This window comes from Hetaerina americana, unplaced genomic scaffold (assembly GCF_022747635.1).
Source record: "Hetaerina americana unplaced genomic scaffold, ioHetAmer1.1.p SCAF_56, whole genome shotgun sequence".
NCBI classification, from domain to species: domain Eukaryota; kingdom Metazoa; phylum Arthropoda; class Insecta; order Odonata; family Calopterygidae; genus Hetaerina; species Hetaerina americana.
Window position 1 is genome coordinate 3,184,979 of NW_027287161.1, and position 18,234 is coordinate 3,203,212.

General features: G+C 40.7%; 1 protein-coding gene across 1 annotated transcript in view; it reads left to right on the forward strand.

Moving 5' to 3' along the window:
• LOC139694813 (uncharacterized) overlaps positions 1–17,882 on the forward strand; it is a 175,103-nt gene extending 157,221 nt beyond the window's left edge. The window contains exons 2-4 of the mRNA XM_071593331.1: positions 10,949–11,100; positions 13,917–14,431; positions 16,997–17,882. Coding sequence (XP_071449432.1) covers positions 10,949–11,100; positions 13,917–14,431; positions 16,997–17,852 — 1,523 coding nt within the window. The 3' untranslated portion in view covers positions 17,853–17,882. The remainder of the gene's footprint in view (positions 1–10,948; positions 11,101–13,916; positions 14,432–16,996) is intronic.
• Positions 17,883–18,234: the final 352 nt, after the last annotated feature.

Genomic DNA, 18,234 nt, shown 5'->3' on the forward strand with positions numbered 1-18,234 from the left:
TCAGAGCGTAAAAATCATTCGCCTTGACTGGGACTCGAACCCAGATCCCTCAATATCCGGTCGAGTGCTTTAGCCACTTAAGCTACCGAGGCGTCCTCTTAAACTCTGAAATTTTGGGGCTTTTAAAGGAACTAGATGTTATGACGAAATACCGTACATACAATGTCACATGCATTCGTAGTCGTGCGCGAGGCGCCACTGTCCACGAGGTTAAAAGCCAACTTTAAACACGTATGGTGTTTTCCCTTTGACAAATTCCAAAGAAACTGCGGGAGATGCCGCAACAGTAACTTTTAACGGAGTCATCCGCTAATGTGCATTTTAATGCAACAATTTCAGAGCGTAAAAATCATTCGCCTTGACTGGGACTCGAACCCAGATCCCTCAATATCCGGTCGAGTGCTTTAGCCACTTAAGCTACCGAGGCGTCCTCTTAAACTCTGAAATTTTGGGGCTTTTAAAGGAACTAGATGTTATGACGAAATACCGTACATACAATGTCACATGCATTCGTAGTCGTGCGCGAGGCGCCACTGTCCACGAGGTTAAAAGCCAACTTTAAACACGTATGGTGTTTTCCCTTTGACAAATTCCAAAGAAACTGCGGGAGATGCCGCAACAGTAACTTTTAACGGAGTCATCCGCTAATGTGCATTTTAATGCAACAATTTCAGAGCGTAAAAATCATTCGCCTTGACTGGGACTCGAACCCAGATCCCTCAATATCCGGTCGAGTGCTTTAGCCACTTAAGCTACCGAGGCGTCCTCTTAAACTCTGAAATTTTGGGGCTTTTAAAGGAACTAGATGTTATGACGAAATACCGTACATACAATGTCACATGCATTCGTAGTCGTGCGCGAGGCGCCACTGTCCACGAGGTTAAAAGCCAACTTTAAACACGTATGGTGTTTTCCCTTTGACAAATTCCAAAGAAACTGCGGGAGATGCCGCAACAGTAACTTTTAACGGAGTCATCCGCTAATGTGCATTTTAATGCAACAATTTCAGAGCGTAAAAATCATTCGCCTTGACTGGGACTCGAACCCAGATCCCTCAATATCCGGTCGAGTGCTTTAGCCACTTAAGCTACCGAGGCGTCCTCTTAAACTCTGAAATTTTGGGGCTTTTAAAGGAACTAGATGTTATGACGAAATACCGTACATACAATGTCACATGCATTCGTAGTCGTGCGCGAGGCGCCACTGTCCACGAGGTTAAAAGCCAACTTTAAACACGTATGGTGTTTTCCCTTTGACAAATTCCAAAGAAACTGCGGGAGATGCCGCAACAGTAACTTTTAACGGAGTCATCCGCTAATGTGCATTTTAATGCAACAATTTCAGAGCGTAAAAATCATTCGCCTTGACTGGGACTCGAACCCAGATCCCTCAATATCCGGTCGAGTGCTTTAGCCACTTAAGCTACCGAGGCGTCCTCTTAAACTCTGAAATTTTGGGGCTTTTAAAGGAACTAGATGTTATGACGAAATACCGTACATACAATGTCACATGCATTCGTAGTCGTGCGCGAGGCGCCACTGTCCACGAGGTTAAAAGCCAACTTTAAACACGTATGGTGTTTTCCCTTTGACAAATTCCAAAGAAACTGCGGGAGATGCCGCAACAGTAACTTTTAACGGAGTCATCCGCTAATGTGCATTTTAATGCAACAATTTCAGAGCGTAAAAATCATTCGCCTTGACTGGGACTCGAACCCAGATCCCTCAATATCCGGTCGAGTGCTTTAGCCACTTAAGCTACCGAGGCGTCCTCTTAAACTCTGAAATTTTGGGGCTTCATAACATCTAGTTCCTTTAAAAGCCCCAAAATTTCAGAGTTTAAGAGGACGCCTCGGTAGCTTAAGTGGCTAAAGCACTCGACCGGATATTGAGGGATCTGGGTTCGAGTCCCAGTCAAGGCGAATGATTTTTACGCTCTGAAATTGTTGCATTAAAATGCACATTAGCGGATGACTCCGTTAAAAGTTACTGTTGCGGCATCTCCCGCAGTTTCTTTGGAATTTGTCAAAGGGAAAACACCATACGTGTTTAAAGTTGGCTTTTAACCTCGTGGACAGTGGCGCCTCGCGCACGACTACGAATGCATGTGACATTGTATGTACGGTATTTCGTCATAACATCTAGTTCCTTTAAAAGCCCCAAAATTTCAGAGTTTAAGAGGACGCCTCGGTAGCTTAAGTGGCTAAAGCACTCGACCGGATATTGAGGGATCTGGGTTCGAGTCCCAGTCAAGGCGAATGATTTTTACGCTCTGAAATTGTTGCATTAAAATGCACATTAGCGGATGACTCCGTTAAAAGTTACTGTTGCGGCATCTCCCGCAGTTTCTTTGGAATTTGTCAAAGGGAAAACACCATACGTGTTTAAAGTTGGCTTTTAACCTCGTGGACAGTGGCGCCTCGCGCACGACTACGAATGCATGTGACATTGTATGTACGGTATTTCGTCATAACATCTAGTTCCTTTAAAAGCCCCAAAATTTCAGAGTTTAAGAGGACGCCTCGGTAGCTTAAGTGGCTAAAGCACTCGACCGGATATTGAGGGATCTGGGTTCGAGTCCCAGTCAAGGCGAATGATTTTTACGCTCTGAAATTGTTGCATTAAAATGCACATTAGCGGATGACTCCGTTAAAAGTTACTGTTGCGGCATCTCCCGCAGTTTCTTTGGAATTTGTCAAAGGGAAAACACCATACGTGTTTAAAGTTGGCTTTTAACCTCGTGGACAGTGGCGCCTCGCGCACGACTACGAATGCATGTGACATTGTATGTACGGTATTTCGTCATAACATCTAGTTCCTTTAAAAGCCCCAAAATTTCAGAGTTTAAGAGGACGCCTCGGTAGCTTAAGTGGCTAAAGCACTCGACCGGATATTGAGGGATCTGGGTTCGAGTCCCAGTCAAGGCGAATGATTTTTACGCTCTGAAATTGTTGCATTAAAATGCACATTAGCGGATGACTCCGTTAAAAGTTACTGTTGCGGCATCTCCCGCAGTTTCTTTGGAATTTGTCAAAGGGAAAACACCATACGTGTTTAAAGTTGGCTTTTAACCTCGTGGACAGTGGCGCCTCGCGCACGACTACGAATGCATGTGACATTGTATGTACGGTATTTCGTCATAACATCTAGTTCCTTTAAAAGCCCCAAAATTTCAGAGTTTAAGAGGACGCCTCGGTAGCTTAAGTGGCTAAAGCACTCGACCGGATATTGAGGGATCTGGGTTCGAGTCCCAGTCAAGGCGAATGATTTTTACGCTCTGAAATTGTTGCATTAAAATGCACATTAGCGGATGACTCCGTTAAAAGTTACTGTTGCGGCATCTCCCGCAGTTTCTTTGGAATTTGTCAAAGGGAAAACACCATACGTGTTTAAAGTTGGCTTTTAACCTCGTGGACAGTGGCGCCTCGCGCACGACTACGAATGCATGTGACATTGTATGTACGGTATTTCGTCATAACATCTAGTTCCTTTAAAAGCCCCAAAATTTCAGAGTTTAAGAGGACGCCTCGGTAGCTTAAGTGGCTAAAGCACTCGACCGGATATTGAGGGATCTGGGTTCGAGTCCCAGTCAAGGCGAATGATTTTTACGCTCTGAAATTGTTGCATTAAAATGCACATTAGCGGATGACTCCGTTAAAAGTTACTGTTGCGGCATCTCCCGCAGTTTCTTTGGAATTTGTCAAAGGGAAAACACCATACGTGTTTAAAGTTGGCTTTTAACCTCGTGGACAGTGGCGCCTCGCGCACGACTACGAATGCATGTGACATTGTATGTACGGTATTTCGTCATAACATCTAGTTCCTTTAAAAGCCCCAAAATTTCAGAGTTTAAGAGGACGCCTCGGTAGCTTAAGTGGCTAAAGCACTCGACCGGATATTGAGGGATCTGGGTTCGAGTCCCAGTCAAGGCGAATGATTTTTACGCTCTGAAATTGTTGCATTAAAATGCACATTAGCGGATGACTCCGTTAAAAGTTACTGTTGCGGCATCTCCCGCAGTTTCTTTGGAATTTGTCAAAGGGAAAACACCATACGTGTTTAAAGTTGGCTTTTAACCTCGTGGACAGTGGCGCCTCGCGCACGACTACGAATGCATGTGACATTGTATGTACGGTATTTCGTCATAACATCTAGTTCCTTTAAAAGCCCCAAAATTTCAGAGTTTAAGAGGACGCCTCGGTAGCTTAAGTGGCTAAAGCACTCGACCGGATATTGAGGGATCTGGGTTCGAGTCCCAGTCAAGGCGAATGATTTTTACGCTCTGAAATTGTTGCATTAAAACTTGAAAGTTTACCATGCAAGGAAGTAAATATAAGGAAAGACGTATTACGACATGCTATATTTATAGCAATCGTAAATTTAGCAACACATTGTGGCAACATTTACTGGGGTGACTTAACGATGATGAGTTCAAAAAATTTAATTATTCTAGGTATTATATTATTTCTTCAAAATAGGTTGATGTTCAACATAATTGCATGAAGCATAAATACTATATATTCCTCAAAAATAAAGAACAAATACTAAAAATCAAAAGGGAAAACATTTCAAATAGACTAACCCAAATGCCACATGAGCAAGATCGAAAGTGCAATCAATGAACCATTATGCAAGCTGGATATGAATACATACTTGTCCATTTACAACTACGAATGTAGGGAGAAGCAGAAACTCGCAGCATGTAGATACATCAACATTAAAATAGGCATTCTAGGAGGGCAAGATGCAGGTGTCTGAAATTAGTACGAGCAATTGGCGTGATACATGCATTACCCTCTGCAACCATGTCATTCATTTATTTTCAGCATGACAAGATGGCGGTGTCCAAATTGCTTTTTATTTGTATGATTAATAGCACTATTTGAAATAGTTGATTTCGATAGTCGTCAGCAAAGATAGAAATATAGCAAAAGTTTTTGCACACAATAAAACTATGTGTAACGTTAGGTCAAGAAATCATCATTGACAGCAATATACCCCCATTAAGCTAACTCAAACATAAAAAAATAACCCATCCCTCAGCACTGTAATACCAAGAGTCAGGGCACCGGACTATACATACAAAGTAAGTCTCCCGATTCCTCTCCATTCTTTATGCCTCCCACTCTTTTCAATAAAGATTATCAGCATGAGTAAATGAACCATCAATCACTTGAGCTGGCATCCAAAATCTCTTGACCTTCAACGTTTCACAAATATGGAATCTGCCAAAATCAAAGGGAGATTAAAGTTATCTCGCGGGTTTTTATTCATACAGCTGAGAAATGAAATCGCGACTCATGGCCCTTCGTTCTTTGGTGGCCGCCAGCTTTAAACCTCGGCGTTCGAAGAAAAAAAATGGATGCTCGACTGAAGTGACCATTCACCCCGCAACTCTTTCGCAAAATCTTGGTGGTCACTGTCTAGTGCATTGAACGAGGTACTTGTCACTCTCTCGGATTCGCGAGAGACAGCGATCCATTGCGCGAGAGACAATTCGGTAACAGGAAGAGAGGGAAACGGCTTCATATTTTTTTGCCACTAGAACATGACGTGATTTCACAAAATCACGAGCGCGCAACGTCGCGGAATGGAACAAAGAATTCTCGAATGAAAAAGGTGGAATCGTTCCATGGTAAGTGTTGGGCATACCTCTCCTACTGCATTAGGAACGAACGAAACGCTGCTTGGACGAGAGCAAACAGCAATCAAAGCCGTGGACATTGTAGATTCATATGAAACAGCATTAACTCAGCCGAAAGCCAAAGCTGAGACAAGGACGAAACAATTAAAGACAGGGTAATGATGGCTCTGGCACCACAGAACTTCGCAAATGAAGTTCTACGTCCTATTCAGTACGAGGAAGTAAGAATCAAAGGAGGTGAAGCAGGTGGAAATGCCGTACTAAATGCACATCATTCCACCCCATCCGACTGTCATCATCCAACCAGCGAAATTTTCTCCATACAACCACAAGTGAAGACAGGAATTTTTTTCAAGGGGCATTGTTACCAGAGTCGGAGTCAATCCCAAAGCCCCGCGTCACGGCATCAATTCAATTCCAAGAAACATTGAACAGGGATAAATGACCTAGGCAATGCACTGTAGAGTGGCACCGAATGTCATTGAAATAATGACTGCATGGGAATTGAAGTATAAAAAAGGTTATTTCCGAGAGAAAACGCAATAATAAAAAATGCATTGAGTTTATTGACGATTTAAGATTTTAAATAAAGAGATTTCTTTCATTGGACAGAATGGCTTCCTATTGGGATCAAAGAGAAAATGTGATGAAGGCGATTTTCGAAAGAAATAATACAGATTATTTTGGCTTGCGATAATCAAAATTAAAAATAGGCAGAAGATTGAAAGTTTCATGCCCATATATTCATAAAATTAATGGAAAAATAAGGTAGTTAAAACACTGGATTTTCCTTGTGTGCGCGATTTGTCTATCTAAAGCCTAAATAAATTTACAATTGTGCTAACACAGAGACGAATGGGCCTTCGCAAATTACGTAGTAATTACTTAGTATCTTGATGAAAATACGAGCCAATAATGATAATTTCCCTCACATCAATTTCGGGCAAGGTTATGGAACATATGGTTTGCTAGTTCGATCGCGAGACATCTCGATAATTAGAACATATTAATGGAAAATCAGTACGGTTTCCGAAAAGGTAGATCCTGCGAGACACACTTTTTGTTAATGATATTCTTATTTCGGGAGAGAGCGATGTTCCAGTGGACGCGATTTTCCTAGATTTTAAGAAAGCCTTCGACAAAGTACCTCAAAGTAAACTACTCGCACAGCTAGAAGCATAAGTATAGCATAGATAAAAATAGCCGGGATTAGATTAAAGACTTTTTGAATGGTCGGGTACAAAAATTTGAGATAGAGAGAGTTGGCTCAAATGCAGTAGAAGTTACTTCGGGTGTTCCCCAGGGAAGTTTCATCGGACCTCTTTTATTCCTACTTTACACAAACGACATTGACTCCGTAGTCACTAGTTAGATACGTTTATTTGCCGATGATGCTGTGGCTTACCGTGATATCCGTGACACTGAGGACACAGCTGCATTGTCAGATGACCTTAATGCTATGCAACGGTGGTGCGACACTTGGCAATCAGAATCAAAATTTAAAAAGTGCGAAGTCATAAATTTTGGAGAAAGAGCAATTCCCACCTGAACGCCTACTGCATTGGGAACACCGAAATGGATCGTGTAGACTCAATTAAATGCCTACCCTCCACTCACGATCTCTCCTGGGTGAAACACGTACGGGGAATATGCGGACAAGCTAACAAAAGATTAGGATTTATTAGAAGAGTACTAGGTAAATGTGATGAAAGGGTCAAAGAGAGAAGTTATCTGTCGTTGGTTAGGCCTAATTTAGAATATGCTGCAAATATATGGGATCCTCACGAAGTGGGATTCATTGCCGCCAAATTGGATCGCGTGCAGCGTAGAGGAGCTAGATTTGTAAAACATTGAGGTGACAAACTTAGTAGCGTATCAAAAATATTACAGGTAGATCAGCAAGGCTGGGAATCACTCACGGAGCGAAGGTTAAATTACAGATTGAAGCTCTTGCATAAATTGGAAGAACGTCTTTTTAACAGTGATGTTGAAAATGCAGTACTACCCCCATCGTACTACGGTAGGATAGATCATGTTGATAAAATTAGAGAGATTAAGTGTAGAACAGAGAGATTTAAGGTGTCATTTATTCCAGGAACGATAGAGGATCATGATAACATTGTCCGACCGCGGTAGGGTCATGTTCGGGGAAAATTATTCTCGTGCGTATTCACCCCCTGCCACACATCCTAGCGTTGGCTTGCAGGATATATGAAAAATATATATATGAAAAAACATAACGACACGCACTAAACATGCCATGTAATAGATAACTGGCATCGCTAAAATTCTTCGATGATTTCGACTAGACAAAAGCCCACATTGCTCGAAAATAGAAGAGATCAATCTCATCAAGGCCCAATTCAATGAAATAAAGTGGAATTACGTCTCCAAGGTGATTGAGTCTCAGGCCAGAGTTAGTGAGTGGGAGAATTGCAGCGGTCGAAGGGCGTGAGAGACAGGGGTGGGAAAACAAACTCATGCTCCCTGCTTGCTGGTCAAGTTCACCGTTCGGGAAGGAGGCCGCCGCCGCCGGCTTGGGTGGGGGGCGGAGAGCAGGTAGCAGAGGCAGACGCCGGCTTTCACTGCCCGCAGCTCCCCCATGCCCACTCGGTGGGCACGGTGACGCTATCTAGCGTGCGTAGCGGGAACACGCTGCGGGAGGAGAGAGTACGAGGGCATGTCTAAAAGCTGGAAGCGGCACATTTAAAGGGCTTTAAATTGAGAGGAAAGGTTTTTTGGATGAGAAGAAACAAAAATGGAGAATAGATACTCGCGAATTGAGTCAACCGGGACTCGAGTTGATACGAAGTACTGAAGATTACGATTCCTATAACCTTTCGAACTGCAATAATATATCGGGAAGACTGTTGAAGAAGTTGGTGGATAACTACTAAATAATTAGATTCGTTTTTCAAAAAATGGCTAATGGCCTCAGCCCTACAATTCTGATATAAAACAAACAACCAAAGAGTGGTAGGTCATTGGGGCGTTTTTCCATTAAAAATATTTAAACTGAAGAGAAGTGAATTAACTAATATTACAGTACAAAAATGTCCCTGGGGTATGTGTGTGTATGTTCAAACACACACCAATGTAACGTGAAAATTTCTTTTTCGATTATTTATTAAAAGGCAAATGTAATAAAACGTGCTATTATACCAATTTCACCTCTTCTTTGTAAATATCGAATTTCGGAATTAGGAGCATTTTTTCGCCTGTCTAGACACCCTAATGGGCTTATGATACACCAGCAGAGGATCACATATAGGATTATCGATTTCTTTTTGCGCATTCTCCAGTCGTTCCTATTGGCCGAAATCAATCCTACAAAACACCGACGACTTCTTTTATCGAAACTTCAATGAAGGATGCAGGAGTAGGATTTTCCCACCTCGTTCTGACCAGAAAAGAAAGCCCGCTACGCCTTTCACCGTTTATTTTTTTCTTCCTAGACCAACGCCGTGGAAAAACGTCGGTTGATGCTCTCCCTCCCTGTAAACGTATAGCCGACGACGGGCAGTTATTTCAAATTTATGGACGTCTCTTCTAAGAAGTTCAAAATGCAACCCAAGTTTTCACATGAATCATAACCGTGAGCCGTAGGAAATATTAAAGCTGAAGGGAAGCATGGAAAATACTCGTGGAAAGATAGGAATTCCTCAGGTGAAATGTATACTATATGTTCCGGAGATGTGGTGGAACGACTTCATTTTAGCGATTTAAATTCGCTCAGTGTGTAGAAGACCAGCAGACGGTTATGGCCGTAGAAAATCTAGGCAAAGCGCCACGAGCAATAAGAAACGTCACGACACGTCTTGCGGAAGAAACCTTTGATGGATAATACCCAACGCATTTTCGATCATGCGTATATATTTGATAACATTTCAATATGTGTATGGATTTAAGAACAAAAACACCCGAGTGATCAATTAGCTAGTAATCGAGAAGTTGTCACAAGTTAAAATACAACGCTAACCACAGTTAACAGCAAAAGTTAAACAGAGTGACCATTAAATTTTTGGATTCCCATTCCAGACTTATTCCCGAAAAAACGACGCATTTTTTCCCGCTCTTCTTCCAGGGAGCCTGAAATGTGATTAAGTATATTTTGTGGATCAACCCTCATTGCTTTGCGCTCAACTGGTATCACCGAAATTGCCCCCACCATTTTCAATTTTGACAATGGGTTTGCACGTACCCTGGTCCAAGGCAAGAATGAACTGATCTCAAGCTACAAGAAACGTAGTTCTCATCGGTGAAACCCATCCCCATATCACATTCCCAACTCTTTAATTTGTCACTCTTCCCCAGTTTTTTAGGAAATTGAGTAATTAAAGAATTTTTCCGTTTCCCCAATTGACTGCACCCTTCAAGAAATTCATCAGATTTCCACAAAGAACCACAATAGCCTTGACTGAGAAATCATTATTCTTCATTTATCTGAGATGACCAAATGAGGTTTGGATGAAACATTAAGTATTCCATGAAAGTCCTCATTAGGTTTGGGAGAACGACATAACAATTGGGCAAAAATTATCAAGGAGATAGAGGCATCTTTCAAATTATATATATATATATATATATATATATATATATATATATATATATATATATATATATATATATATACCATCATTGTACTAAGAACATCATTGACAGTCCGAAGTGGAGTTCAAGAGAAATGTCTTGGAATGGGAAAATGTGAGATAGGGTTCTCTCATTTACCATATAGGGTAGCCGCAACCCAATAAGCATTTTCCTTGAATTAAGTAATTCAAATATTAATTAATTCCCTAAAAATTCCCCCCTTTGGACTGGCCAGGCTGCCGATATGTATGTAAACATATGACATGCATAAAAAGTTTCATCCCCAAACCACTAGTCAGAGAAATCCTTTGAAGCTTCTGCCGAGGTAAACAGAGGGCTCAGACCTTACCTTGCCCCAGTACCGCCATAACTACACATGCATGTTAGCACTCAGCCACATCATACGAGGACATTCAGAGAATCTGTAATGACATGCTCAACAACCCTAATGCTCTCTTTTGCCAGCTGATATCACAAGCTCCTTTCATTCCATCCACAGAAAACTTTTAAAATCTCAAACCTATAGTCACCACCTTCAAAATTTTAATTCACTTGAGTTCACACACATAAAATAGAAAACCTCAAAATAATTATTCATATATTACATCATAAAGTGCTTCAAGGGAATCATCCCAAATCCAAACAATGTTTCAGCTAAAAATTGTTATGCCGTTGACCATGGGATCGAATGTGACCACTCTTTTGTCCTCCACAGGTGGTCCTGCAAGCAGTGAAGATGGAGACAAACTTGCAAGTGCATTTGGACAGAGTGGAAGTGAGGCAACAGAACCAGTACACCATCCTGACTATACAGTGGCCATCGCCAGGAATCCCTTCAGTATCAACTTGGAGAAGCAATTACCAAAAGTAAAATGGCAGGAAATCTGTGGCCCAGACCCATCCAAGCTCATCTTCACTCATAAAAAGTTTCATTCCCAAAGTGGTATTTAGCAACTAAAATGAAGATAAATCATTCACATTCAGTTTTGAAATGGACTCAGGCACACAAAGTAGAGTTCTGGCTATGAAAGTACTTCAACACCCATACTAAAGAACATTCCTAATAAAAATAAATTTTCCACCTCTGGAAATTTGTTGTCTTGGGTGTGTGCCATTCACCATACCCAATGATAAATAACACACTACTAACTAAAAGATTTCAAAACATGGTAACACACTTTGAACTTTTGATGTTAGTCCCAGGTTTGCAAGAAAGAAGAGAAAATATGAAATCATTCAACTGCCTATTACATATGATATGATTTATACATCACTCTTTATGGGAGTTCCATTTACTTTGTGATTCCATTTCCTCCCGCAATGGTGTCTGCATACTACATTCAACCAGTGACATGGTTGGAGCTGCGCAGTCTGGGGTGATCCCAGAGTTTGCTGACCCTCTGAAATTTTCATTAACAAACCCCCCCCCCCCCCCCCCCCAATTGAATTGCTATTTCATTTTGCGTAGTTCACCTTGATTCCCTGAGCAACTCAGTGGACCAAAAGTTGGAATGACTGGGGTCAAGCTCCTCCTCTGGGGTGCAAGATGTTTGAAAATTAAGTTCTTAAAAAGAATAACCACAGAAATTGGAAAACATAATTATTACTATTAAGTTATCTACCAGTTAAGGTAGGTTTTGGATGGACACAAGTACCAAATAAATATTTTATTACTCCTAACAAAATACAAAATCCAGTATCCTACTCTACATCAGGTCCCTCTTCATCTCTGAGCACTTTCTTCCTCCCTTCATTCCATCCAACATCCCTACCCTGTTCCTTCCCTTTCCTCGTTTGCCTAACATTCTCCCCTCTATTACAGTCTTCAACATCCCACTACCAATCAATATGCCCTTCATCCATTTTTCCTGCCTCCTTAGGATTTCTCCCAACAAACCCCTGCCCTCGCCCACCATACCAAATACTTCCTCATTTGTTTCCTTCTCAGTCCATTTCACCTTCTCCATTCTTCTCCACACCCACATTTCTATCACAGTCTTCAACATCCCTTTGCCGGTCAATACCCCCTTAATCCACTTTTCCTGCCTCCATAGGATTTCTCCCAACAAACTCCTCTCTTCGCCCACCATACCAAGTACTTCCTCATTCGTTTTCTTCTCTGCCCATTTCACCTTCTCCACACCCACATTTCAAAAGCCTCCAATCTACATATATCCTCCTGCTTCAAAGACCATGTTTCCACGCCGTACATAGCTACGCACCATATCAGTGTTTTTACGAGTCTTTTCTTAATATCTTTACTCAATGTCCCCGTCATTAACTCCCTCCTCCTTGTGAAAGCCTCTTTGTCCAGCACAATACTTCTCCTTATGTCCCTACTACTTTGACCATTTTGGTCCAAAACACTTCCAAGATACGTAAACTTTTCTACCTGTTCTAGTTTTAGCCTTCCTATTTTAATGTTTAGCTTAGCCTTTTTCTTTCTAGAAAATCGCATAATTTTTGTTTCATTTATATTGATTCTCTTCCCGTATCTATCGCGCTGAATTTCTAATTTACTCAGCAATGCTTGCAACCCCTTGGCTGACTCACACACTGGAGCTTGGTCATCAGCAAACCTAACTGCTTTTACAAATTCCCCTCCAAATTTTATTCCTACCTCCTGTTCTTTATCGCACTGAATTTCCAATTCACTCAGCAATGCTTGCAACCCCTTGGCTGACTGACACACTAGAGCTTGGTCATCAGCAAACCTAACTGCTTTTACAAATTCCCCGCCCACTTTCATTCCTACCTCCAGTTCTTCCCATGCTTCTTTAATCATTTCCTCCACATATATGTTGAACAGCACCGGTACCCATTAAACCCACTCATATTTTCATGAAATCTACCCAAATTGAACTTTAACAGCATAAAAAATTATCAAAAAAGAAGTAGGATAAAATAATAATACAACCACATAAATACTAGGATCATCTGATTTGATTACAATTATTTCAGTGCACATTGCTGTAAGATTAACTAAACATTGAACATTGCTGATGTAATTACTCGCATTTATATCACAGTCGTACTTTCTATCTAATGTAAAGGATAAACACAATTACTTCAATTTCTAGGCATTCCTGTAAGGACTTTGTCTGTGTTGTACCCTTTATTAACATCTATAGAGCATCCTATCTGAGAGAGAGGCAAGGAATTCCCTACTTGTCCCACCACTGATCCATCAGCACTCCATAAAGTCAGAGGACTTGAGAATAATGAGACTGTAAAATGATGGTAATATTTGTATGTACGAGATAACACTTTCAAGCAAGTATCAAACTTACAAGCAATTCAATTTGAATAAAATCATTTATCAGATGGGACACCAACACTTTTATTTCCCCCGAGTTTATTGCTATAGCTGGATCTTGCCAGTTGTTGTTCATGTCCAAAGAGCATACTTCCTCAGCTAAGTATTGTTTCATTTATCACTCAAACATATTTTACCCTTTCCATTATAGCCAGAGTAACATCTCAACATTAAAGAATCTCTGAGAACTAATAAAACATATTTCTGGTACAATTTAAACCTTTAATTATTACTTCTCTGCATTAGGCAATTGATTTAGTCACCATGATTGATGCTCATCACTTGCAATGCAGAGTGGGGAGTCTCAAATCTACCTTTCATTTCACAGGAAGCATTAATTTTATTTCCAATTTGTGTGCAATGGCAGGAAAACCCAAGTGCTGTCAATGCAGAAGACACCCTTCAGAAGGAACAAGTAAGAGAAGGAGATGAGGACGCGAGGGTAAAGAGGGAATCAAAGAAGGATGGAAACTCTGAGGAACCAGAGGCAGCATCAGATTGGGGAGACTCATTGGCTGAACCATCTGAGGTCGAGAGTGTCCTGACCGCGGCCTCCGAGGATTCCGAGTCCACCAGTGAGAGCGGAGCAGTCTTTGGGCAGAGAACTCAAAAGTTGGATCCCCCCGCTCAAGAACAGCATTTCTTCCCCTCCTTTGCCTCCCTCTTCTCCCCACCCCCACCCCCACACACACTCTTGGGATACAACCATGAGTCTAGCATCAGCAGGCCAAGGCACCCACCGAGCAGGAGCCGTGGCTCAGGGAGGAGCCACTTTGGGAGCCATCACCCCTATGCAGGGTTCGAGAGCTACCCAGGGGATGATGAAGAGGATGACTCATTTGGTTTGTTCCAGGGTTCAGAGCATGGAACACTCAGTCCCAGGTGAGCACTTAACACAAAATTTGAGTGAAACTGAGGTGCTGTGGGCAAAGATGAATGGTGCTATAAATTTCATAGATGGGTCAAAGAGAGAAACAGATGTGATTACTCATGGTGCTTGGGGATTTGTCATTATTGTGGACCAAATTGTCTTGCATTTCAACATTTTCAAACACAAATATTTTCTTACAGGCATATCTACCCATATCCAAATAAAAACTTTTTAGAGAGACCAAGGATTGAATTTATATCTTCTTTCCATCAGAAAATTAACTAACGTTGAATATTCTTCTTACTTGAATACCCTCCATTCAGAAAAATGGTTACAAAACTAATGATGTACCTATGCACTGGGTATTCAGTAAACATTTAGAAAGTGAGCTTTGGCAGAGAAGGCACCCAAAAAATCATCATGAAAGAATTGAACGATAAGCTATTATATCTTATATGGGCAACTCACACATTTATAATGTACGTTCTATTCAATATTCTATGTATTTTATGAAGACATTCACCACCCCAGAACATTCTTATCCTTCAGATTAATGTATATACATGTTGACAATTTCCACAAAAATATACTCAATGACATCATTTCCACACAAAATGCTCTCATTGAGAGTATTTATGGTCATTCTCCAATATACGAGAAATAATGAAAAAATACCTTATTCTTTGGAAATTTATGGGGATTCCATCTTGATGTTCTTATTCTCCTCCTTTTTACTGACCAAAAAGAGAATCCAGGGTCATTTCAGATAATCCTCAATGCTGGGGCCTCTGTCAAAATTTTAATTTCAGGAAATTAAGTCTGGAAAACTAGTTTAATAAGAGTAAACAGGTATAGTTATCATTTTATGGTAATCAAGGTAAAAAATCAAAGACAGTTGGGCTGATAATTAAGGGGTCTGTAAGTAACCTGACAGACAAGATTTTCTTTGCTCCAAGTTCTAAAAGATACGTAGCATAGAAAAAATATCTTGAAAAATGGTTAGCACAGATGTCTTCTCCGCATTTTTAATAGATAACTTCAAGTTCTGGAGTATGCAAGTACCCGGGAGAAATTTCAGATCTAAAATAATTTTACAATCCATTACAATGAAACTCCTCCATGAACCCTTTTAAAGATTAAATTTCAAGTTAGTACAGTCAATGCAAAAAGATTGGCTACATGATTATGGATACACATTCGCCAGTGGGAAAATTTCATTAATGCAACTTCTTTGAAACAGCCATAAAAATATTGATGCTTGATATGTCATGTAAAATCATTGAATATTTGAGTTTAACTAATGGAATCTGAGTAACAGAAGAAGAGGAACATATTCAAGGGAAAACTAACAGGGAAGTAAGGAAAGCATAAGATTAACAGGATGTTAAAAGAGTGAAATGATGAAGATATGGCATCAAAAATTCATATAGAAATCCCTTAAGATACTTTAAGAGTGAACTTTTTGCCAGATCAGAACATAGTTACAACTCGGTTCTGAATATTGACGTGGAAAAGGAGCTGATGGCATTTTAGCCTTCAATTGTAAGCTAAGAATATTTTGCATCCATCATAATCTTATTTTAGAAGCCATAAATGGATACATATATGACAGCAGCAATGTAATGTGATGATTGATACTGAAATTCACATATGAGGGTTTAAGGGGAACAGTGGAGAGCTTGTAACAGAAAATAAAGGAGTTTGATATGAGTCACCAGCCCAAGCAGAACGAATATCCTTCAATAGAGATACTACAGTATGGAAACACCTGTTAAAATGACCTGGGCATTTAACAAAAAGGGTTTATTATTGGAGAGACAAGACTTCAGTCACAAATTTTAAAGAAATAGTCCTTCAACCTTTCATACACAATTTCATATTGGCTGGGTGTCAATTACAGCACAAAGTGAGAGGGTTAGGCCCTGATGACTAAGAGCATTATATAAAGGAAATATTATAAATGAAGGATTAAATAATTTCCTCAGAAAATGAAGTTCCACAAGATTCAGTTTGAGAATTGTCAAAATAGCAAAAGAATGAATGAACTTCAAAAATTGCTCAAAATGCTTCAGATCACCCCTAGTTTTACAACCAGTTTCTCTCCAACAAATCCTTTGAGTCCAAGGAACAGCAGGCAGGATTCCAACTAAGTTCAAGAATTTTAAGAGTGATGAAACATATGCATTTGTATGTTTTTCTATTCACACGCATGTTCATGCATGAGCAGATACACATTTAAATACTCGTACATTAAGTGTTCACTTTTTGGGATAAAATTTCTTACTTTTGTCTATTATTTCCATAAAATTTTATTTTTCTTTCTAATGAACCAAAAAAGATTTTGTAACCCAAAGCAAGTTCAACACATATATGGTACATGGAGGAGAAAGAGCTAAAGGAAATGTGATGTCATTTAATGATTTTTTTACAGCAAAAAACAATTTTCATTGTCCTGGAAATAATATTATTGAACTACATAGTTTGTTATATTTGATGCTAAAAATTACAACAATTGCAGAAAGGTATAAAATTTATTTTTTGCATTATATAACTCTTAATCATTTTTGCAACCATAGGCCCCCACCACCCATCCTACAGCCACCCCGAGCCAAGCTTAGTTATCACTCAGCAAGGCAGCAACAGGCCTCAGCCAACACCGACTCCAAGCACACAGGCCTCCTGGGTTCAGGGAACTTTGCCGTCATTCGGGGTGGAACCTTTTATGACGAGAAAGACAGGAGTGCGAGTGAACTGCGAAGCAACTACTACAGTGATCCATTCGGCAATGGCCACAGTGGACCTTCCTACCATTCTGGGGGATACAGAGGTCTGCCATCCAACCCCCGTCCCCGACCAGGGAGAGAACATTTTGCAGATTTCAGGGACTTTGCAGATATAACTGCGCCCAAGCCGGCCTTCTCACAGCTAGTTGTAGTCTACGCGGCCAATCAAAATGGAACTGGAGAGGAGGACAGTGCCGGAAAGAATGATACCGAAGGATCTCAGCAGAAGCATAACCCACCTCGCAACATAATCGAGAGGCTACGTCTGCTGGATGGGGAGGATGGAAGTGAGGAGTCCGAGAGTCAGGGGCAGGACAAGTATGCTAGGGATGATGTGGTGCTCTGGGACGGAGAAGGCGGTAATGAGGAGGAGGATTTGGGCGGTGATGATGACGCAGGGGATGACGATGAAGGTGACATGCCACCCGTGGTGGTGGTGAAGGTGGCGCCCAGGCCAAACAACATAAATGACAAGCTGAAGCTCTTAGATGCTGACCAACCTAAAGAAGAAGATGAACCTCAAAAGAAAACAAAAGGATTATCTCTAGGGAAAAGGAAACTGGCCTTGATGAAAGAAAAGGGCAAGTGGGTTAGCAGGAAGGAAAAGAGGCTCTCAAAGGATCCAGAGCCACTTCTAGCTCTGAGTTGAGAAAGTGATGTGCGGAACTTCATAATCTAGATGATCAGTCCTAGGAAGACAGTAAACATTCTTAAGGAATGACACCAAGAGGCAAATAAGATTTTTTAAGCAATTTGGCTCTCATTCCAACAAACGGTTCATAACCTTAGGACTAAAAAAATATCTGGTAAGAGATAACACTTATCTCTTGTTCAGTTATGTACCTGTACTTTAAAATCTTGTTCATTATTGATACAACTGATGAATAATTCAACAGTAGTAATGAAACATCCTGCAGCCAAAATTTGCAGGTGATCTTCCCTGAAACTGTTTGCACACACACCCACTTGGAATGCCCGCTCCTCATGTTTTGCTCTCACAGTTCAGGTTAATAGTGCCACAAAGATGAAAA